The 24,131-nt window shown below is 44.3% G+C and overlaps 1 protein-coding gene across 2 annotated transcripts in view; it reads left to right on the plus strand.

Moving 5' to 3' along the window:
• Positions 1-24,131, plus strand: part of lyst (lysosomal trafficking regulator) — a 297,915-nt gene that overhangs the window by 44,560 nt on the left and 229,224 nt on the right. The window contains exon 2 of one of the 2 annotated variants that reach the window (XM_063039530.1): positions 21,424-21,550. The exons of the other annotated variant lie outside the window; for it this stretch is intronic. Coding sequence (XP_062895600.1) covers positions 21,548-21,550 — 3 coding nt within the window. The 5' untranslated portion in view covers positions 21,424-21,547. The remainder of the gene's footprint in view (positions 1-21,423; positions 21,551-24,131) is intronic. 2 annotated transcript variants of the gene reach the window in all.

A 24,131-nucleotide genomic window follows, 5' to 3' on the forward strand; every position in this document is an offset into this window, starting at 1 on the left:
CATGAATCTATCAACATCTGCATTAAATATACCCAATGACTTGGCCTCCACAGCCGCCTGCAGCAATGAATTCCACAAATTCACCACTCTCCATGGCTAAAGAAATTCCTCTTCATCTCCATTCTAAATGGACATCCATCTATTCTGAGGCAGTGTCCTTTGGTCTTAGACGCTCTCACCATAGAAATATCCTCTCCACATCCACTCTATCAAAGCCTTTCAACATTGGATAGGTTTCAATGAGATCACCCTTCATTCTTCTGAATTCCAGTGAGGCTCCAGTTGTTCACTCAATAACTGATGGTGAAATAGCTGAAATGGTTTGAATCAAGATGATCATGCTGATTAGATTAGATTAGATTATAAGGACACGCAGTCCTCTTTTATTGTCATTTAGTAATGGATGCATTAAGAAATGATACAATGTTCCTCCAGAATTATATCACAGAAACATAAGACAAACCAAGACGTAAAAAAAACTGACAAAAACCACATAATTATAACACATAGTTACAACAGTGCAAAGCAATACCGTAATTTGATAAAGAACAGACCATGGGCACGGTACAAAAAAAGTCTCAAAGTCTCTCGAAAGTCCTATCATCTCATGCAGACGGTAGAAGGAAGAGAAACTCTCTTCCTGCCATGAACCTCCAGCGCTGCAAACTTGCCGATGCAACACCCTGGAAGCACCCGACCACAGCCGACTCTTGAGTCCGTCCGAAAACTTCAAGCCTCTGACCAGCCCTCCGACACCGAGCACCGAGCACCAAGCACCATCTCTGCTGAGTGCTTCAACTCCGGCCCCGGCAACAGGCATTAGGCAAAGCTGAGGATTTGGAGCCTTCCCCTCTGGAGATTCTTGATCGCACAGTAGCAACGACAGTGAAGCAGACATTTCAGAAGTTTTTCCAGATGTTCCTCCGTGCTTCTCACGTTTGTGTCCATCAAATCAGGATTGTGCATGGTACCTACTTAACAAATACAATATCATTTCAGAGCGGCCGCACGTGCTGCGTCGCACCACCATCTTCTCCTCCCCACCACAGCATCTAATGTCCGGTTTCAAGCCCCTTCGTTGGAGGGGGAGTATAAGAGGAACATGTGCGATAATAGTGAAGATGAAGATGATATTGTTAACACAGTAGAAAGGTCATCACAGACAACATGGTGAAAATGTGTGGTGGATGTATTAAAGGGCTGGAGCAGTGATTTTATAAACTGACATCTCTTGTTCTGTTATGAATGTACAAAGAAAGATTGTTACAACAAAAACCCTTGTTAATGAGGTAGACAGCACTTGAAAAAACATGTTTTAAAACATTGAGGTGCTTTGGAGTATACAGACCTCTCCTTCACATGTTCTAACAATCTGTTGCCAGTGCAATCTTCAATGCTATGGTGTGTTGGGGCAATGGCATCAACACAGGTGGTGCCAACAGGCTCAATAAACTGATTAGAAAGGCTGGCTCTGTTATAGGAGTCACACTGGACACACTGGAGGCTGTGGTAGAACAAACAATCCTGTGGAAAATCCTAGCAATTCTGGACAATGTTTCTCACCCTCTGTATGCCAACTTGGCTGAACAGAGGAACACTTTTAGTAATAGACTAAGACAACTGAGACTCCAAAGAGCACTATAAGAGGTCATTCTTAACCCCAACCAATAGCTGGGAGAGTGATGACCTCCTCCTGTTGGACTGTTTAAGGTAACTTACTTTTATTCTTCTACTTCTCTTCCAATATTGTATATCTGTGCACATGTTATGCTACTGTGACGCCGTAATTTCCTTTGGAAGCAGGCCTGCCTCACAGAACCATTGGGAAGGTATACTCTGCGCATACTGTTTGCTCAATATTTAGTTTTGTAATTTGTGTAACTTGGGAACTTAAAAGTTTGGTTGATTTTTTTTTGCTGTTTGTAAGTAAATGATTAATATGCTTATTCCTAGTCAGTGTTTTCTGTCTCACTCATCAAACCCGTGAACTGGCTTCCACATTATACGAGTATATGGAATGAGCTGCCAGAGGAAGTGATTGAGGCCAGTACAGTAGTATTATTTAAGAAGCACTTGGATAACGACGTGGAGAGATGGGGCTTGGAGGGAAATGGGCCAAATACTGGAAACTGGGACAAGCTGGGTGAGCACTATGGTTGCCATGGCCTTATTTGACCTTTATCTACCTGTGCTGTAATGCTCTGACTGTAAACCCTCCCTCCCCTTCCACACACCCAGTGGCTGCCATTGCTGAGAACTGTTCCTACAACAGTGGACTGTTCCTACAGCAGTGGACATTTCCAGGTTGGCAAGCATGTTGTAGCATTCCTGGCTGCATTTCTACCCAAACATAACTAGTGGTCAGATTTAGCGAACCAGGCATTGTCACCTGTTGTTCAGATAGTGATATGATCCAAAAAAGACGTGATATTCATGACACCCACTTGTTGTTGAATCTGCTCTGTTATCTTCATTGTCCTGCCGCCAAAAAAAACAGTGATAAAGTGAATATCTTGACAGCAAAAAGATTAAGATTAAATTTTGATCTTAACAGCAGATCTCCAACAGATCACACTTCGTTGCAAAAGAAAACTGTTGGAGAAGTCATTGGGTTGGGCAGCATCTGTGGAGGCAAAGGCATAGTTGACATTCTGGGTAGAGACCCTGCGAAATAAATTACTTAAGTTGTTGCCACGAGTGGCTGTGGAGGCCAAGTCATTGGGTGCATTTAAGGCAGGGATAGATAAGTTCTTGATTAGCCAGGGCATCAAAGGATATGGGAGAAGGTAGGGGACTAGGGATGGCTTGAAGAATTGGATCAGCCCATGATTGAATCGCAGAGCAGATTCGATGGGCTGAATGGACTACTTCTGCTCATATGTCTTATGGTCTTACCTACATTTTCTTCTGCCTACATCTGATGTCAAGCAAGTACGTCATTACCTAGCACACTTTTCCATTTTTCTTGTTGCAGTACTGCATGTAGAGTGAACCCATAGCAGAAGTAGGAAAGTGTTTCCTGTGTTTCCTATGATCCAGAACCAAGTTGCTGCAGTGTCAATCATCAAACTGAAAAAGACAAATGAAGTTTGCATATATTTATGTTCATTTGCAGAGTTTTAACTTGGCATTGACTCATTCACTGTAGTGTGGAAAGAAATGGACCTCGGACAGCAAGCAAAAAGGCTATATATCTATTACTGTGTAGCATTGTCCTCTAACAATACAGAAAGCAACTCTGGAAAAGATGGATAATTTTCACAAAGTGCTGGAGGAACTCAGCAGGTCGGGCAGCACCTATGAAAGGAATAAACAGTTGATGTTTTGGGCTGAGACCCTTCATTCAAAACGTTGACTGTGTATGTCAGTCAGGATTTCCAGCATCTGAGGAATATTTTCTGGTTTTGGATAATTTTCTATGTCTTATCTATTTTGCAATGAAGGCAGACATGAGTGAAATTAACTATTGTTTTAAGAGAACCAGCACATGCTTCGGCTATCTGAGGAAATTAAGACCTGGTCTATTAGGAAGCAGTGATCCCTGGGTTCCTGTGTGCTTCTGGGCCATGAATTGCATAAACCATGCGCCTCAAAACAAGGGAGTAATACCATCAATGTCATTTCCTCAAAATTCTTCAAATCTACTGATAGGATAAGGAAACCAATGTCCTGCTGAAGGGTCTCAGCTTGAAATGTTGACTGTACTCTTTTTTTCATAGATGCTGCCAGGCCCACTGACTTGTAAACATTGGCCATTTGATCTCCAACTCATGAGACAGCAATAATGCATAAATGTTGAAAGGAGCCCACCAACAATCCTCTCCACTCCTAAGTGTGGCAGATTTAAGGGTTCCAGATATGCTTGTTAGTTTGAGTGTGATCTCAGCTCTGCTTTAAAATTTCAGTAAAACGTTATTATTCTTTTGATCAAATCGTCTAGCAGTAAAGTACCCACCTGCAACACTGTGTACAGTTTTCTTCCCTTTTCCTAAAAATACATGGATATACTTGTCAAAGAAGTGTGTGAGTTGTCGTGCAGATTCATAGAAAATTAAGAGTGTTTGTGTATGTAAGGCCTCTTTTTTTAAAAAAAAAGTTTAGAAGAGATAGAGGTGTTTGCATTGAAATTAAGAAAAATTTTTCGAGGGAACATAAGAAAGTAAGAAATAGGAGTAGGCCATCTGGCCCATCGAACCTGCTCCAGCATTCTATAAGATCATGGCTGATTTGGCCATGGACTCACCTCCATCTATCTGTGTTTTCCCCATGACCCTTAATTCCCCTACTATGCAAAAACCTATCCAACATTGTTTTAAATATATTTGCTGAGGTAGCTTCCACTGCTTCATTGGGGGAGAACTTCACAGATTCACCAATCTCTAGGAAAAGCAGTACCTTCTCATCTCTGTCCTAAATCTACTTCCCCAAATCTTGCGGCTATGTCCCCTAGTTCTAGTCTCACCTACCAATGGAAGCAACTTTCCTCTATCTTATCTTTCACTTTCATAATTTTATATGTTCTATAAGATCTCCTCTCATTCTTCTAAATCCCAGCGAGTACCGTCCCAGGTGACTCAATCTCTCCACATAGTTTAACCCCCCCATCTCCTGGAATCAAGCTGGTGAACCTCCTGTGCACTGCCTCCAAAGCCCGTATATCCTTCCTCAAGTAGGGAGACCAGAACTACATGCAGCACTCCAGGTGCAGCATAACCCCCCTGCTCTTAAGTTCTTTCTTTCTCTCTTTTTTCGTGGCCTGTGCCTGCGTGAGTGCCACTCCTCACACAGACATTTTTACAGTATTAGTCCTTTATTTTGCAAGGTCGAGTTGCAATCTCAACACTCTACCCGGCACGGACGGAAAGTGTACTCGGGAGCAGACCCGACTGGTTTCGAACCTGAGAACTTCCGCTCCCGGGTTTGGCGCCGATGTAGTTACGCCACCAGCCGGCCCCCTCTGGCAATGAAGGCCAACGTTCCATTTGCCTTCTTGATAGCCTGCTGCACCTGCAAACCATCACTCCCACATCCCTCTGCACAGCAGTACGTTACAACTTTTTACCATTTAAATAATGATCTGCTCTTTCATTTTTCCTTCCAAAGTGGATGACCTTGCATTTACCAACATTGTATTCCATTTGCCAGACCCTTGCCCACTCACTTAACCTATCTATATCTCTCTGCAGACTCTCCGTATCTTCTGCACAATTCGCTTTTCCACTCAATTTAGTATCTTCAGCAAACTTAGATTCACTACAGTCGGTCCCCTCTTCCAGATTGTTGATGTATATAGTGAACAGTTCCCGGCCCAGCACAGACCCCTGTAGCACACTGCTCACCACCGATGACCAACCAGAGTAATACCCATGTATCCCAACTCTCTGCTTTCTATTTGTTAACCAACCTTCTATTCATGCTAATACATTACCCCCAACTCTATGCATCCTTATCTTATGGATGTCTTTTTTGTGGCACCTTATTGAACAGTTTCTGGAAATCCAAGTATTAACATCCATCTGTTCCCCTCTATCCACTACGCTAGTTATATCCTCAAAGAGCTCCAGTAAGTTTGTCAGACAAGATCTGTCTTTGCTGAATCCATGCTGTGTCTGCCTGATGGATCCATTTCTTTCCAAATGCCTTGTAATTTCTTCTGTAATGATAGCTTCAAGCATTTTCCAAATTACAGATGTTAAAATAACCAGCCTTACCTGCCTTTTTCCTACATTCTTTTTTGAACAGTGGTGTGACATTTGCCATCTTCCAATCTGCCGGGACCTACCCAGAGTCCACAGAATTTTGGTAAATCATCAGCAAAGCCTCTACTTATGACTTCTGCCATTTCTTTCAGTACCCTGAGATGCATTCCATCAGGACCAGGGAACTTGTCTATCTTCAGGCCCACAAGTTTTCTCAGCACTCTCTCTTTAGTGATAGCTATTCTATTGAGGTCTTCACCTCCCGTCGCGTCCATAATATCTCTCTTTGGCATGTTTGATGTGTCCTCCACCATGAAGACTGACACAAAATAGTCATTCAAAGCCTTGGCCACTTCCTCCTTACCCAATATCAATTCCCCCTTTTCGTTCTCCAAGGGGCCTACATTCACTGAGCCACCCTTTTCCACTTTATATAATTATAAAAACTTATACTATCCTTATTATATTTTGTGCTAGTTTATTTACATAATCTAGCTTCCCTTTCTTTATTGCTCACTTAGTGGTATTTTGTTACTTTTTAAAGTTTTCTCAATCTTCCAGTTTCCCACTACTTTTGGCGACTTTGTATACATGAGCTTTTAGTTGGGTGCCTTCTTTTATTTCCTTAGTTACCCAAGGCTGGCTCTTCCCACCTTTACTGTCTTTGAAAAATCTCTTTGAAAGTCTTCCACTGTCCCACCATTTAGCCTGTGTTCCCAGTCTACACCAGCCAAATCCTCCGTCATCCCATTGTGGTCTCCATTGTTTAGGCATAATACACTGGTTTGAGGTTGAACTGTTGCACCTTCCATTTGTATGAGAAATTCAATCATACTGTGATTACTCTGTACAGTACCTGTTTCATTGCACGGGACCAGATCTAAGCTAGCACGTTCCCTTGTAGGTTCAGTAACATGCTGTTCATGGAAGCCATCATGGTTGCATTCTGTGAAGTCCTCCTTAAGACTGCCTTAAAGATAAAGGAAGATAAAGTTTGGATGTTTGCCCCGATTGAGGAGTCTAAAGCTAGTTATTCACAGTTTAAAAAATAATGGGTAGACCAATTTAGACTGAAACAGTGGTGAATATGTGGATTTCTGTATTGGGAGACATGATTTTATTCAAAACTGAGATTGTTGGTTCTGATTTTGGATAAACTGAGGGATATGAGGATAGAGAAGGAAATAGATATTAAGACAGAAGATCACCATGATCTAGTTGAAAGACTTGGGGACTGTATGGCTTATTTCTATTCCTTTTCCCTGTGTTCCTGTACTTGTTCTAAATGTGTGGAGAAAAAGCTGAAATAATCCAGGTTCTACCAATATACCGGTAGATTGAAGCTCTTAAGCTTTTCTATATCTGTAAATCATTAAAAATGAATTATTTAGAAATGAATCAGCCCTTTTGCTTATTCTTCAAATTTGGCATAATAAAGTCTCAAGACAGAATACTGTGAGAGCACAATGTAGACTACTGCTGTTAGGAACTCTGGTAATTTTTTTTTTATTTCAAAATATACTTTATTCAAAAATAAATATATACAATAAACCATTCAATAACTTTTCATCCTTTACATACGTTTGCATTATACACAGTACATATCCGTATTTATACCACATCATTTCATTGTTGAGGGGTATACTCCCCGCCCTCCGACCCCTCCCACTCCCACGGGTGGAGAAACCTATACTGTGGTCCTTCCCCACCGGGCCCTTGCGGTGGCTGCACCAAGTTTCAGTGCGTCCCTCAGCACGTACTCCTGCAGTCGAGAATGTGCCAGTCGGCAGCATTCTCCCACGGACATCTCCATGTGCTGGTAGATCATCAAGTTACGGGCCGACCAAATAGCATCTTTCACCGAGTTGATGATCTGCCAGCAGCACCGGACGTTGGTCTCCGTGTGTGTCCCCGGGAACAGCCCGTAGATCAGAGAGTCCTCTGTTACGCAGCTGCTGGGGATAAACCGTGACACTAGCCCATCCATCCTCCTCCACACCCTCTTTGCGAACTGGCAGTGTGCAAAGAGGTGGGTCACAGACTCCTCCTCACTGCAGTCCTCCCGTGGGCAATGGGGTGCGGAGACGACGTTCCGGGCGTACAGGAGGGCTCTGACTGGGAGGGCCCCTCTCACCGCCAGCCAGGCGAGGTCTTGGTGCCTGTTGGTTAGATCTGGCGATGAGGCATTTTGCCAGATGAACTGGACAGTCTGCTCCGGGAACCACCCCACTGTGTCCATCACGTCCTTCTCCTGCAGTGCCTGCAGGACACTACGTGCCGACCACTGCCTGATGGCCCTGTGGTCAAAGGCGTTCTCCTGGAAGAACTTTGCTACGTAGGACAGGTATGCCGGCAACGACCAGCTGACTGGGGCGTTGCGCGGGAGTGGGGCCAGACCCATCCTTCGTAGCCAGGGCGACAAGTAGAACCTGGGCACGTAGCGGTACTTGGTGCCCACATACCTGGGCTCTACACACAACCTGATGCAGCCACATACGAAGCTGGCCATCAGGGTGAGGGCGACATTGGGGACGTTCTTGCCCCCGTTGTCCAGGGACTTGTGCATGGCGGTCCGTCCCACCCGCTCCATCTTGGATCCCCAGACGAATCTGAAGACAGCCCGGGTGATTTCCGAGCTGTAGGAGCGGGGGACGGGCCAGACCTGCGCCAAGTACAGCAGCCCTGAGAGCACCTCACACCTGATGACCAGGTTCTTGCCCGTTATCGACAGGGAGCGCCCTCCCCACAGTCCCAGTTTCTGTTTCACCTTGGCAGTCCGCTCCTGCCAGTTCTTGTTGCACGCCTCCGCCCCTCCGAACCATATCCCCAACACCTTCACGTGGTCAGACCTGATGTTGAAGGGGACGCTGGATCGGTCGGGCCAGTTGCCGAAGAGCATGGCTTCGCTCTTCGTGCGGTTGACCCTGGCCCCCGACGCTAGCTCGAACTGTTCGCAGGTGCCAATCAACCTGCGAACTGACCTCGGATCAGAGCAGAAGACGGTGACGTCGTCCATGTACAGGGAGGTTTTCACTTGGGTCCCTCCACTGCCTGGCAGCGTCACCCCTCTTATGCCCTCATCCCTCCTAATGGCTTCCGCAAAGGGTTCTATGCAGCAGACAAACAAGACAGGGGAGAGGGGACAGCCCTGCCTGACTCCAGACCTGATGGGGAAGCTGTCTGTTTCCCACCCGTTGACCTGGACTGCACTACGGATGTCTGTGTAGAGCAGTCTGATCCAATTCCGGATTCCCTCCCCAAATCCCATTTTGGAGAGCACGTCCGCCATGTACGTGTGCGATATCCTGTCGAAGGCTTTCTCCTGGTCCAAGCTGACCAGGCAGGCGTCCACCCTCCTGTCCTGCACGTAGGCGATGGTGTCCCTCAGCAGCGCGAGGCTGTCTGAGATCTTCCTGCCTGGTACAGCACAGGTTTGGTCTGGGTGGATCACCTGTCCCAGAGCAGACTTGACCCTGTTGGCGATAGCCTTGGACAGGATCTTGTAGTCCACATTCAGGAGAGAGATGGGTCTCCAATTTCTAATGTCCTCTCTTTCCCCCTTCTGCTTGTAGATGAGGGTGATGATGCCCTTCCTCATGGACTCAGACATACTGCCGGCCAGAAGCATAGCATTGTACACTTCCAGCAGGTCTGGGCCTATCCAGTTCCACAGAGCCGAGTACAACTCAGCCGGTAAGCCGTCGCTTCCGGGAGTCTTACCCGACCCAAAGGAACGGATGGAGCCTGTCAGCTCGTCCAGGGTCAGTGGCTGATCCAGACTCTCCCGCTTGCCGCCGTCTAAGACCTGCGTGATAGACGACAGGAAGTTGCGGGAGGCTGTGGATTCTGTGGCCTTTTCGTCGTACAGACCGGCATAGAAGGACTTGCAGATCCTCAGTATGTCGGTCTGCGAGGACGCGACTGAGCCGTCCTCTTCCTTAAGGTTGTGGATCACAGAGCTCCCCCTGTGCACCTTTTGGAAGAAGAAGCGTGAGCACGTCTCGTCCTGCTCCACGGTTTGGACCCTTGATCGGAAGATGATCTTGGAGGATTCGGCGGCGAGGTTATGGGCTTGCCGGCCCTTCACCTCTCGCAATTCCTCCCTGACATCCACCCCCTTCGACTGCAGAAGGAGAAGTTGCTGCAACTCTGTCTGGAGTTTACGCAGTTCCTTCTGCTCCTGCCTTGCCTTCTGGATACCCTTGCGGATGAAGAACCTCTTAATGTTCTCTTTGGTGGCTTCCCACCAGTGAACCGGGGAATCAAAGAAGGCTTTCAAGGTTCTCCAACCTGTGTACTCCCTCTCTAGTTCCTCGATGTTCTCTGGGGTCAGCAGCTTAATATTCAGCTTCCACGTCCCCCTGCCTGCCTTCTGGTCCTCCCGTAAGCGACAGGTGGCTCTCAGAAGGCAGTGGTCAGAGAAGAACACCGGCGTGACGTCGGTGGACCTGACCGTGAGGGGCTCTGACAGGAAGAGGAAGTCGATCCGGGAGCGGGCTGAGCCGTCCGACCGTGTCCAGGTGGCTTGCGGCTGTGCTCCACCTGTGGGGGTGCCAAAGGCGTCGCGCAGCTTGGCCGTCTTTACTATTTCCCTCAGGAGTCTGGAGGTACTGTCCAGCCTGCCGTCGGCGCTGCCGGGTCCTCCAGCCGCATCAATGGTGCAGTTGAAGTCTCCGGCCAGAACGACCGGCTGGGACGTCACCAGCAGCTGTGGGAGCTGCTCGAAGACGGCCAGCCGCTCGCTCCGAACGGGGGAGGCGTACACGTTGATCAGCCGGAGCGGAGTGCCCCGGTATTTGACGTCTGCTACCAGGAGGCGCCCCGCAACCACCTCTTTAACTTGGGTGATTGAGAAGTTACCTCCCCGTAGCAGAATCCCCAGGCCGGACGCGCGACAATCGTTGCCCCCCGACCACACAGACAAACCTTTTTTCCACCACCGTGACCACCTCCGGTAGTTACGGAGATGTGGTAGTCCGCACTCCTGGAGGAAGGTCACGTCGGTCTTTACAGTGTCCAGGTACTGGAGCGTGCTGACGCATCGCCCAGTACTCTTCAAACTTCGCACATTCAAGCACGCCAATTTAAGGTCTGCCATCATTGTAGGTCTCTTATTTTGGCTGCACTCCGTCCTCATCCTTGCCATCCTGAGCCTTCATTCCCACCGCCTTTGTGAAGTTTTCCACCTCCTGTGGGCTCAGGTACTGCTGGTAGTACTCCTCCGTGTGTGGCCGTTCTGGTTCTGGGCCCGGGGGGTTGTTGGCTTCCTGGGCTGCTTCCCCTTCCGGCTGCTGGGTGCCAACCGTGGCTCTGCTCCCGGATTCCCGGAGCTCGGTGTGTCTGCTGCTCTCCGCCTCCTGTACTTGGGGGGTGGCCAGCAGACTTTCCCCCTCCTCTCTCCTCCTCTCCACCTGTTCTGCCAGCCGCTTCTTCCGCTGGGGCTGCTGGCCTCCCCCAACTCCTTCCTCCTCTGAAGAGGACAGGGTACCAGAGGCTGTGTGGTTCCCTGCCCTTTTCTTGCGTTGCTCCGCCTTCTGTCGCTTGGCCGCCGCCTTTTGGGTCTTTTTCCGTTTCACGACCTTCCATTCCGTTTCCACCTCAGCTGTCCCTTCCTCTGGTAATTACCCCAGAAGTTATGAAATTGAGTATCATTCTCAATTGAACTGCAATCATGATGTTTCAAGGTCATGAAAATGATACACATTATATTGCAGGATAATAGTGGATATTTAGTCTAATTGCTTACTATTTACATCAAATTATGTATTTTTTGTCAGCTTAAAACTATGCTCAATGGCTACATTATTAGGTACACCTATAAACCTGCTCGTTCATGATAATTAATCAGCCAATCATGTGGCAGCAACTCAATACATGAAAGCATGTAGACATGGGCAAGAGGTTCAGTTATTGTTCATACTAAATATCAGAATGGGGAAGAAATATGATCCAAGTGCCTTTGAAGTGGAATGATTATTGTGCCAGATGGAGATGGGGCAGCTTGAGTATCTCAAACTGCTGATCATCTGGGATTTTCACAGACAACAGTCTTTCGCGTTTACAGACAATGGTACGAAATACAGTTGGTTTCAGGCAAACCTTTCTATGCCTTCTGATCCCGCTGTGGTCACCGACTGTGACCCCTCCGTTCTGGATGCGATCGTTCTTCCGTGGTGAACCCAGCACCCAGGGAAGGGCGGACACACACCAGGTTCCCACCGATCGTACCTTTTCACCCTGTGAGCCTCTGACCGATTCCCACGAATCGGTTCTCTAAACTCCCACCAACTTGTGGGGCACAATGCTCTTTTCAGGGTCTCGTGGCATGTGCTTTGTGCCTTAGCAAACCCGCTATTTTTATCCCCCTGATGGGGTATCACCTGTCCATCAAACTTCAAACAGTTCAGGTTCAAAGCAAACTGTCTGTGGAAGACGCCAACTTCTGAATTATGTGTCTCTTTCTCGTTAATCTCTCTCTTCTCTCTTATTAGCATTTTGAATGGTTCTCCATTGTCTCTTGTTATCTCTCTCATTAGCATCATCCATTCTGCAGCTCTGCTTGGCTTCACACATGACAGTACATACAATCAGTCTGTGTACGTAATAGTTGCTTGTACATTGTGTTTTATAGGATTGTTTTTATATTGTGGTTTTTTTGTTTTAATTGTGTTCTTTATGCTTATTTTTTTAAATGCTGCAACGGATCTGGAGTAATAATCATTTCCTTCTCCTTTACACTCATGTACTGAAAAATGACAATAAGTAATCTTGAACCTTAAATCTTGAATGCTGAATGTGTGACTTGGAGGTGTACGTGCACGTGGTGGTGTTCCATTGTCCTTCTTGATAGATAGATAGATAGATAGATACTTTATTTATCCCAAAGGAAATTACAGTGTCACAGTAGCACTATAAGTGCACCGATATACAATATTAGAAGAGAAGTAAGAAGAATAAATAAAAGGGCTCCTTTGTTCAGCCAAGGTGGCATGTAGAGGCTGAGAAACATTGTCCAGAATTGCCAAGGTTTTCTGTAGGGTTCTTTGTTCTACCACAGCCTCCAGTGTGTTTATTTCGACTCCTACAACAGAGTCAGCCTTTCTAGTCAGTTTATTGAGCCCAATCAGTTTATAGTACAGGTTTGAGAGATATTGTTGGAGTAGCCAGGCAAGCCAGTGTGTTGTTGCTGATTAACTGGACTCTGAAAACTCACACTCATTATTTTATTTTACTTGTGCACAAGGAGAACAGCATAGCCTGTTACCTCACTGTTCTGAATTCTGGACAGAACAGTACCACTTTTATACAGAATTGACTTGCAGTATGTACAGTTGCAAGAAAAAGCATGTGAATCCCTTTGCAGTTACCCTGTTTTTCTGCATTTATTACTCATAAGGTTGTCGTGTTGAAGATCCAAGCTTCAAATGACGGGCCGCTATCTTGACATTCTCCTGTAAAATGACTTGATACAATTTTGAATTAATTGTTTCCTCAATGATTGCAAGCTGCCCAGGCCCTGAGGGAACAAAACAGCCCCAACCCATGATGCTCCTTCCACCATGCTTCATAGTTGGGATGAGATTTGGTGTTGGTGTACAGTGCCCTTCATTCTCCAAACAAGCAGTATGCATTTCTGCTAAAAGGTTCAACTTGTCTCAATCTGTCCACAAAACATTGTTACAGAAGCATTGTGGAACATCCAGATGGTGTTTGCAAACTTGAGGCGTACAGCAATTTTTGCTTTTGGAGAGCTGTGGTTTCCTCTCTGCTCTCCTTCCATGAACACCCATTTTTGTTCAGTGTTTTTCTTATAGTGGACACATGAACAGAGACTTTAGCAAGTTCTAGAGGTATCTGCTGGTCTTTTGCTTAACCCTTGGGTTCTATTTCACGTCCTTCAGCATTGCACGGCGTGTTATTGTTGTGACCTTTGCAGGATGCCCACTCCTAGGGAGAGTAGCAATAGTACTGAATTTCCTCCATCTATAGACAATTTCTCTTACTGTGGACAGATGAACACTCAGGTCTTTAGAAATGCTTTTATAACCTTTCCAGCTTCGTGCATCTCTACAGTTCCAGGTGTCAGGTGTCATAAAGTATGTGAAGTTACCATTCCTCAGGAGAAGGTTTTTGGGAAGAGTTGACTGGAAAGGGACTCTAGCAGGAAGGACAACAGAGCAGCAATGGCTGGAGATGATCTGCAAAAGTGCAAGACAGATATATTCCAAATAAGAAGAAATTTTCAAATGGAAGAAGGACAAGTGAAGTTAGAACCAAAGTAAAAGAGAGGGCATACAAGGAAGCCAAAACTAGTGGGAAGATGGAGGATTAGGAAGCTTTTTAAAAAGTTGCAGAAGGAAGTTACAAAGCTAATTAGGAAGGAAAAAATGAATTATGAAAGGAAGCTGGCGACTAATATCAAAGAATTTCTAAATGACAATAACCGAGGACTGAGCGTCCTCATAATCTAATCTAAAAAGATACTAAAAGCTTCTTTTAAGTATATAAAGGGTAAAAGAGAGTCGAGTCGATATAGGACCAATACAGAATGATGCTGGAGATATTGTAATGAGGGATGCAGAGATGGCAGAGGAATTGAATGCGTATTTTGCATCAGTCTTCACAGTGGAAGATATCTGCAGTTTACCTGACATTTAAGAGTGATAGGGAAGTGAAGTTTGTGCAGTGAAAATTATGACTGAGAAGTTTCTCAGGAAGCTTAATGGCCTGAGGGTGGATAAATCTGGACCTGATGGAATGCATCCACGGGTTCTGAAGGAAGTAACTGGAGAGATTGCGGAGACATTAACAATGATCTTTCAAGAATCGATAGATTCTGGAATTGTACAGGATGACTGGAAAATTGCAAATGTTACTCTGCTATTTAAGAAGGGTAGGAGGCAGCAGAAAGGAAACTATAGACCTGTTAGCCTGATATCAGTGGTTGGGAAGTTGTTGGAATCGATTGTTAGGGATGAGATTATGGAATACCTGGAGGCACATGACAAGATAGACCAAAGCCAGCATGGTTTCCTGAAAGGAAAATCCTGCCTTACTGACCTACTGCAATTTTTTGAGGAAATTACAAGCAGGGTAGACAAAGGAGATGCAGTAGATGTGTACTTGGATTTTCAGAAGGCTTTTGACATGGTGCTGCATATGTGGCTGCTTAGCAAGATAAGAGCCCATGGAATTACAGGGAAGTTACTAGCATGGGTGGAGCATTGGCTGATTGGCAGAAAACAGAGTGGGAATAAAGGGATCCTGTTCTGGCTGGCTGCCGGTTACCAGTGAAGTTCCACAGGGGCCGGTGTTCGGACGGCTGCTTTTTATGATGTATGTCAATGATGTGGACTATGGGATTAATGGATTTGTGGCTAAATTTGCCAAAGATACAAAGATAGGTGGAGGAGCGGGTAATGTTGAGGAAACAGAAAGCCTGCAGAGAGACTTAGATAGTTGAGGGGAACGGGCAAAGAAGTGGCAAATGAAATACACCCTATCCTTGTTATATGCGGGGGATATGTTCCTCGCAGTCGACGCATAATGTGAATAATTATTTAAATGGAGAAAATAGGGATGGGTTCCAGAGGGCACCTTAAATATGTTTTATCTGTAATTTATTCACATTTTGATACCAATACTACACAAAAGCAGACCCACAAGGCAACATTTGTGTTATATTTCATCAATTTCAGGTAATATTCTATGTAATAAATCATAGAAAGTTAACCTACTAGGGTGTGCAGTACTCACCAACAGTGGCAGGTGTGTTCGCTCCGGGAGATTAGTGGTTGTTGTGGTGTCGGGCAGCTTTACATGGGTAAGGTGGAGGAAGACTTACAGAACTCTCAGAATTGCCAGCAGCAGGTTTGAAGAAAGTGGTGAGAGTTGTTTGCTTGGCAGCATTTTGTTTTTTCAGCATAAATTTGCTTGTAGGAAAGAAGGGTTGACGGCAGGGAACGACTGAAATGCTGACTCTGTTCTAAACTTGGGTCCATGTCCATCGCCATTTGTGCCAAGTGTTCCGACTTCCACCATTCCCTCACCATTGGTAAACTCCCAGGATTTTCAAAATCGTCTGTTGCTTGCACCATCTGAGAGATAGTTTGCCGTTTTAAAAAAAATGCCTTGAATGTGGATCACACCTTGGTCGAGTGGTTGAATCAGCGATGTTGTGTTAGACAGCAGGAAATGCACTGTTATGTTAGGATGAGTGCTGTCCTAATGTTTAGGATGGGCTGGCGCATTGTCAAGCAACAAAAGAACTTTAAAGGCAGGATTCTGTTCCCGGCAGTAGCGTCCCAGAGCTGTGTTACCTTCACCTGATGCCACGCTGTTTATAATTTCCAACTTTTTTTCAAGTGTTAAAGTGGTTCTCTGCTGCTTGGCTGATGGCCCAGGACATGACATCGGATGCTTAGGAGGCATAGTTAAATACTTTAAGCACAAAATCACTGCACTGTAGGTAAAACCAAAAGTTTAAGAGCGCAAGATCCCACATCCACACCTTGCCAAAACCAATGCGAGACTGGTGGGAGTGAGACTGTGAGGTGCGCGCACCTGACTTGTATTGGCGGGAAAGCAGTGCTCCTCGCATAACTATGAGTTTTGGACGCATATAAGGAGACGTTGGGAGAAATAGGTTCCTCGCATAATTGTGAATCCGCATTGTCTGAAGACGCATATAGCGAGGATAGGGTGTACAATGTTGGAAAGTGCATGGTCATGCACTTAGGTGGAAGAAATAAATGGGCAGACTATTATTTAGATGGGCAGAGAATTCAAAATGCAGAGATGCAAAGAGACTTGGGAGTCCTTATGCAGGACACCCCTAAAGGTTAACCTCCAGGCTGAGTTGGTGGTGAAGAAGACGAATGCAGTGTTGGCATTCATTTCTGGAGGTATAGAATATAAGAGCAGAGATGTGATGTTGAGGCACTTGTGAGACCATACTTGGAGTATTGTGTGCAGTTTTGGGCTCCTTATTTTAGAAAGGATACACTGACATTGGAGAGGGTTCAGAGAAGATTCACAAGAATGATTCCAGGAATGAAAGGGTTATCGTATGAGAAACGTCTGGCAGCTCTTGGGCTGTATTCCCTAGAGTTCAGGAGAATGAGGGAGGATCTCATAGAAACATTCCGACTACTAAAAGGCCTGAACAGATTAGATATGGCAACACACATAAAAGTTGCTGGTGAACGCAGCTGGCCAGGCAGCATCTCTAGGAAGAGGTGCAGTCAACGTTTCAGGCCGAGACCCTTCGTCAGGACTAACTGAAGGAAGAGTGAGTAAGGGATTTGAAAGTTGGAGGGGGAGGGGGAGATCCAAAATGATAGGAGAAGACAGGAGGGGGAGGGATGGAGCCAAGAGCTGGACAGGTGATTGGCAAAAGGGATACGAGAGGATCATGGGACAGGAGTTCCGGGAAGAGAGACAAGGGGGGGGACCCAGAGGATGGGCAAGGGGTATATTCAGAGGGACAGAGGGAGAAAAAGGAGAGTGAAAGAAAGAATGTGTGTATAAAAATAAGTAACAGATGGGGTACGAGGGGGAGGTGGGGCCTTAGCAGAAGTTAGAGAAGTCGATGTTCATGCCATCAGGTTGAAGGCTACCCAGACGGAATATAAGGTGTTGTTCCTCCAACTGGATCCCCCCCCCCCGCCCCGTCTTTCTTCCCGGACCTCCTGTCCCATGATCCTCTCGTACCCCTTTTGCCTATCACCTGTCCAGCTCTTGGCTCCATCCCTCCCCCTCCTGTCTTCTCCTATCATTTTGGATCTCCCCCTCCCCCTCCAACTTTCAAATCCCTTACTCACTCTTCCTTCAGTTAGTCCTGACGAAGGGTCTCGGCCTGAAACGTCGACTGCACCTCTTCCTAGAGATGCTGCCTGGCCTGCTGCGTTCACGGCAACTTTTATGTGTGTTGCTTGAATTTCCAGCATCTGCAGAATTCCTGTTGTTTAGATATGGCAATGTTATTTCCCATGGTAGGGGAGTCCAGGACATGACACAACTTCAGGACTAAAGGATGTCCATTTAGAGCAGAGATGTGGAGAAATGGCTTTAGCCAGAAGATGGTAAATCTGTGGAATTTGTTGCCACGAGCAGCTGTGGAGGCCAATTTATTGAGTGCATATAAGGTAGAGGTAGATAGGTTCTTGATTAGCCAGGGCATCAAAGGGTATGAGGAGAAGGCAGGGGAGTGAGGATGACTGGAAGAATTGGATCAGCCCACCATTGAATGGTGGAGCAGACTTTATGGGCTGAATGGCCTACTTCTGCTCCTATATCTTATGGTCTTATGGAAACGGAGAGGTCTGAAGGTAGGTAAGTCACCTGGTCCAAGTGGTGTATGCATCAGAGTTCTGAAAGAGGTAGCTGAAGAGATTGTGGAGGCATAAGTAATGATCTTTCAAGAATCACTAGATTCTGGAATGGTTCTGGAAGACTGGAAAATTACAAATGTTACTCCACTCTTCAAAAAGGGAGAGAGGAAGAAGAAAGGAAACTTTTGGCCAGTTAGTTGGACCTCAGTGGTTGGTAAGATGTTGGAGTCGATTGTTAAGGATGTGGTTTCGGGTTACTTGGAGGCACATGATAAAATTGGCCGCAACAAGGGAAATTCTTGCCTGACTAAACTACTGGCATTCTTTGAAGAAATAACAGGCAGGATAAGCAGAGGAGAATCAGTTGATGTTGTGTACTCGGATTTCCAGAAGGACAAGGTACTGCACATGAGGCTACTTAACAAGCTATGAGCTCATGGTATTACAGGAGGGATTCTAGCATGGATAAAGCAGTGGCTGATTGGCAGGAGGCAAAGAGTAGGAATAAGAGGAGCCTTTTCTGGTTGACTGCCAGTGACTGGTGGTGTTCTACAGGGGTCTGTGTTGGGATCAATCCTCTTTACGTCATATGTGAATGATTTGGATGGTGGAATTGATGGCTTTTTTGCAAGTTTGCCGAAGATACGAAGATAGGTGGAGAGGCAGGTAGTTTTGAGAAAGTAGAGAGGATACAGAAGTACTTAGGTTAGGAGAATGGGCAAAGAAGTGGCAGATGGAATATGGTGTCAAGAACTGTATGGTCATGCACTTTGGTAGGATAAATGAAAGGGTTAACTATTTTCTAAATGAGAGAAAATACAAAAATCTGAAGCGCAAAGGGACTTGAGTATGCTTGTGCAGGATTCCCTAAAGGTTAATTTGCGGGTTGAATCTGTGGTGAGGAAGGTAAATGTGATGTTAGCATTCATTTCAAGAGGACTAGATTGAAAAAGCAAGGATGTAATGTTGAGATTTTATAAAGCACTGCTGAGGCCTCACTTGGAGTATTGTGAGCAGTTCTGGGTCCCTTATCTTAGAAAGGATGTGCTGAAACTGGAGAGGGTTCAAAGGAGGTTCGTGAAAATAATTCCAGGTTTGATCGCCATGTCATATGAAGAGTATTTGATGGCCCTGGGCCTGTATTCATTGGAATTCAGAAGAATGAGTGGTGACCTCATTGAAACCTATCAAATGGTGAAAGGCCTTGATAGAATATGTGCTGAGAGGATACTTCCTATGGTAGGAGAGTCTGACCAGAGGAAACAGCCTCAGAATAGAGGGGGGTCCTTTTAGAACGGAGATGAGGAGGAATTTCTTTAGCCAGAGTAGTGAATCTGTGGAGGTCAAGTCTGTATGTATATTTAAGGCAGAAGTTGATTCTTGGTTGGTCAGGACATGAAGGGATATAGGGAGAAGGCAGGAGATTGGAGCTGAGAGGAAAATTGGATCAGCCATGATGAAATGGTGGAGCAGACTTGATGGACTAAATGGCCTAATTCTGCTCCTATGTCTTATGCTAAGAAGAAGGTGTTTTACCAGGATGCTGCCTGGTTCAGAGGGCATATGCTCTAACAAGAGGTTGGACAAACTTGAGGTGTTTTCTCTGGAGCAGTGGAGGCTGAGGGAAGATCAGACGGAGGTTTATAAGATTATGAGAGGTACATTATAGATAGAGTAGCCAGCCAATATTTTTTTTTCCCAGGGTTGAAACATCTCATGCCAGAGGGCATGCATTTAAGGTGGAAGGGGATAATTTCAAGGAAATGGGAGGGAAAAGGTTTTTTACACGGTGGTGCTTGGATTGTGCTGTCTGGGGTTTGGTAGTAGAGGCAGAAACATCAGGGACATTTAAGAGATCTTAGATAGACACATGAATGTGAGGTAAATGGGACTGTATGTTCATTGTGTAGGTAGAAGGATTGGTTTATTTGGCCATTTAATTACTAATTTAATTGGTTTGGCACAATATTGTGGGCTGAAGGGCTTGTTCCTGTTCTGTATTGTTCTAAAGAACATTTTGTAATTTGCTTCTGTGGCAAAATTTACAATTTCAAAAATTTAACATCTCAAAACTTGAGCTGTGAAGCATAAAACACATGTGAGGATGGTAATTTATCATTGTTGTCACTTACTGAGTCCACATTCCATGGTTCAAATTTCAATAGTATTGCCATCAGTAAATACCCCACTGGCATTATCCTGGAATTTACCATTGACTGGAAGTGTAATTTCAATAGCCACGTATTTACAGTGCTTACAAGAGCTGGTCTGGGATTCCATGTATTTGGTGACATGTGACTCACTTCTCCATGGGTAAGGCCATAAAATGTTGACCCTGTTGATGACCCATGCCAGAGCCATTTTTTTTGTTATATCATGTATTATTGATGCAAATGAATAAAAATTTAGTTTATGCGAATTTAGTAGTGTATTTTACTGAGTGCAGAAACAATGTACGAACGCATTGTGAGATACTTTCTAAATTTCTAAAGCTTGCTGTTGCTGTTAGAATGTGAGTGACCGTGCTTTGAAATTTTCATTTCCATATTCTTGCAGGGAAATTTTCTAGTGTAATACCTATAAGTATGGATAAACAAACAAATGGAAAGAACCCAGAAAAATTATATAATTCACCTGCTTATAATTTTAGTGGTATTATTAGAATGGTGAATAGGATATCTCGAAAGCTTTGGTTGTTCAAGTAATGCAACAGTATCTTTAATACTTAACTTCAACCAGTAGATCAGATGGCCTGATTTAACCCAATCTGCAGCACAGCACTTCTGACAGTGTAATACTTCAAAATAGGTTAAGGCTTTGGGAGTTGGTGGTGAATCACTTGCCACAGAATTCATATGCCTGATCTTGTAACCTTATTCCATATAAGGTAGATTCTGATAAAGATCATGGTGAAAGCAATTTCATTAGTTTTGTCATGGCTTATTGAACAGTATCTGTTATGCATGTATGCTTTTTAAGGGTGAGCAGGAAGTAATCAGAAGATTTTCTAGCCATCAGGAAGTGTGGTATTAGAATAATAGTGGATGATTTTCTTGTGCTGGCAATATTGTGTTCTGTTTTGCATAACATGTTAGAGATGAGGCTTGGTCCACCAATTACTAAAATTGTGACTTTTCCACCTCAACTTTCCCATGGTGGTTTCATATCCCATATCCCCTTAAAATCTTAAAATTCTACTGAGCCTGTCTTGAAAATAATTAAGTCCACCAGAAAAGTTCCGGTATTAACTTACTCTGCTACCTAGTTCATTCTGACTTCTCACTATTTATCTCAAGATGTTTTTCGTTTATCTAATATTTCTACCTGACTTGCTCTATTAGCATAATCTTTCCAACTCTTTTTCATTCACCTATTCTCCTTCACTTTTTAAGATGACTGCTGTTCTCAGTGACACCTTTGCAAGATTGACAATAATAAAGGCAAAAGGCGCAACAGACATTTATCCAGTTTGTCTCATTCTGTGATGTTTCACTATTTCTTGGATCAGCTCAGTCCATGGTGAGTTTTTGTTTGTTTTCTGCTTCATGATGGTGTTTTAACAATGCCGCAGCATTTCCTAACCATGGATCCTGGATTGCAAAGAGCTATTTTAGTTTGATTTTTGTTTGCTTAGCAGAATAGTTGATTTACTGCCAGCATCGTTTTAGGATATAATTTCTTCAGCTTAAATAGAAAAGGTTGAGAGTAACTGTAGTTTAGAGCCAGACTTCTTGCCTAAATTGCTGTGTGGCAAACTTTCAAACATCAATAATTTAGATACAAAAGTTCAAATAAAAATACTGATCTTTTGAGTCAGAAGTGGCATCTTGGTTTACCTATCAAGTTTCCTTTGCTATTTTTCTCTAATTTACTCAAGAATTTCCAGATTTTGGTATTATCATTCAGATTGATCTTTTATAACAGTCTTTCCATTTTTTTCTGAACTTAGGTAAAACTCAATTGCATAAAATGATTTCTAGTTAAGGTTTTACATTCTCTGCTTCCTTTGATTAAAATATCTTTTTCTGCTGTTTAAACACGAGAATCCAAGTGTAGCGAGGTCTAAAGAGACCATAGTGGCTCTGATTATTTAGTAATTTTATTAAGGTTGTGGAGAATAGTTTTACTAGCCATTATTACATTGAAGTACACATGATTTGAAGAATCATACTGGTTGAATAAGAATTACTTGAATATTACAATCATTTTCAAGTTGGCAATAAGCTCAATGTGGAATTATAATATAGAAAAATATAGATAGATGCTTTATTGATCCCACAGGAGATTACAGTGTCACAGGAGCATTGCAAGTGCACTATTGCAAGTACAATATTATAAGACAAGTAAGAAGAATAAATAATAAGTAATTTATCTTAAATACGCCAACAGGAGGGGATCATTACTTCTTCGGCTATAGGTTGACTCATTATATAGCCTTTTGGCCGAGTGTAAGAATGACCTTAGTGCTCTTTGGAGCAGCACAGTTGTCGTGGTCTATTACTGAAAGTGCTCCTTTGTTCAGCCAAGGTGGCGTGCAGATGGTGAGAAACATTGTCCAGAACTGCGGACTTTCCATTGGGTTCTTTGTTCCACCACAGCCTCCAGTATGTCCAGTTTGACTCGTGTAATCGAGCTGCTTTTCTAATCAGTTTATTAACCCTGGTTGGCATCATCCGTGTTGATACCATTGCCCTAGCACACCACAGCATAGAAGGTTGTATTGGCGATAGCTGACTGGTAGGACATGTGAAGGAAAGGTCCTCAGGAAGTAGAGGCAACTTTGGCCCTTCTCATACTGTACATAACCTCTGTGGTTGTGCTCCAGTCAAATCTGTCATCCAGGTGCACCTCCAGGTACTTGTAGGCTTGTAGGTCCTCACCATCAATAATAACAGGGAGCAGTGAAGGCTTTGTATTCCTAAAGTCCATCACCTCCTCCTTTGTCTCACTGATGTTGAGCTGCGGATGATTCAGCTTGCACCATTTGACAAAGTCCTCCACCAGGGCCCTGTATTCATCCTCCCGACCTCCCTTTATGCACACAACTATTGCTGAGTCATCAGAGAATTTCTGCAGATGACATGACTCAGTGATGTATCTGAAGTCCGAGGTAGTCAGGGTAAACAGGAAGGGAGCCAGTACAGTCCCTTCTGGGACCCCAATGCTGCTTATAGCCATGTCTGAAACAGCACAAGCTGCAGTCTGCCAGTCAGGTAGTCCCTAAACCACTGAACGGAGCTCTTACCCTAGCAATGAGAGGTGTATGGTATTGAAGGCACTTGAGAAATCAAAAAACATGATCCTCACAGAGCTGCTCTGCTTATCCAAATGGGAGTAGACTCTGTTCAGCAGGTAGGTGACAGCATCATTGACTCCAATGTGCTCCTGGTAGGCAAAGTGCAGCGGATCGAGGGCTGATCTGAGAACTTCAGTTGGTACATTTAATGTCAGAAATGTATACAATATACATGCTGAAATTCTTTTTCTTCGCAGACATTCACGAAAACAGAGAAGTGCCCCAAAGAGTGAATGACAGTTAAAACGTTAGAACCCCAACCCCCTCCCCCAGCTCCCCCTCCCATGCACAAGTAACAGGAAGGCAACGGCCCCACCCCACCCCCACTTTGTACCATTAGTGCTGACTTTTTACGCAATGTACGTAGAAATTAATTTTTCAGAGTGGAATGCATTTGGGATTATTTGTAGTTCAGAAATTCATCCAGGTCCTCCTTATTGTAAAAAGTGCTTGAGGTAATGATGTGTGCAATTTCTGTATTTTCCTGTTAAATCTTACATAAATCTCAATGTTAGAGTTTTAAATATTCTAGTAAATAACTAAGCTTAAGTATCCCATGAAAAAGATAATGTGAATGATCAAACAGTGAAGTTAGTGGTTTAGGGAAGGGCTTTAGGAACGACAAATTCTGGGGAAAAAAGTCTTTTCAAGTAATGTCTCCTATATATTTAAAGTTGATTTCAATTTGTTGAATCAACAGTTGATTTAACAACAGTTTAAGCATAGCATCTCAAGCAGTATTGGACTAAAATTTTCGTCTGAAATGTTGGATCAAGTTCGATTTCTAAATTACATGATATTACA

This window comes from Mobula hypostoma, chromosome 2 (genome assembly GCF_963921235.1).
Source record: "Mobula hypostoma chromosome 2, sMobHyp1.1, whole genome shotgun sequence".
NCBI lineage: Eukaryota > Metazoa > Chordata > Chondrichthyes > Myliobatiformes > Myliobatidae > Mobula > Mobula hypostoma.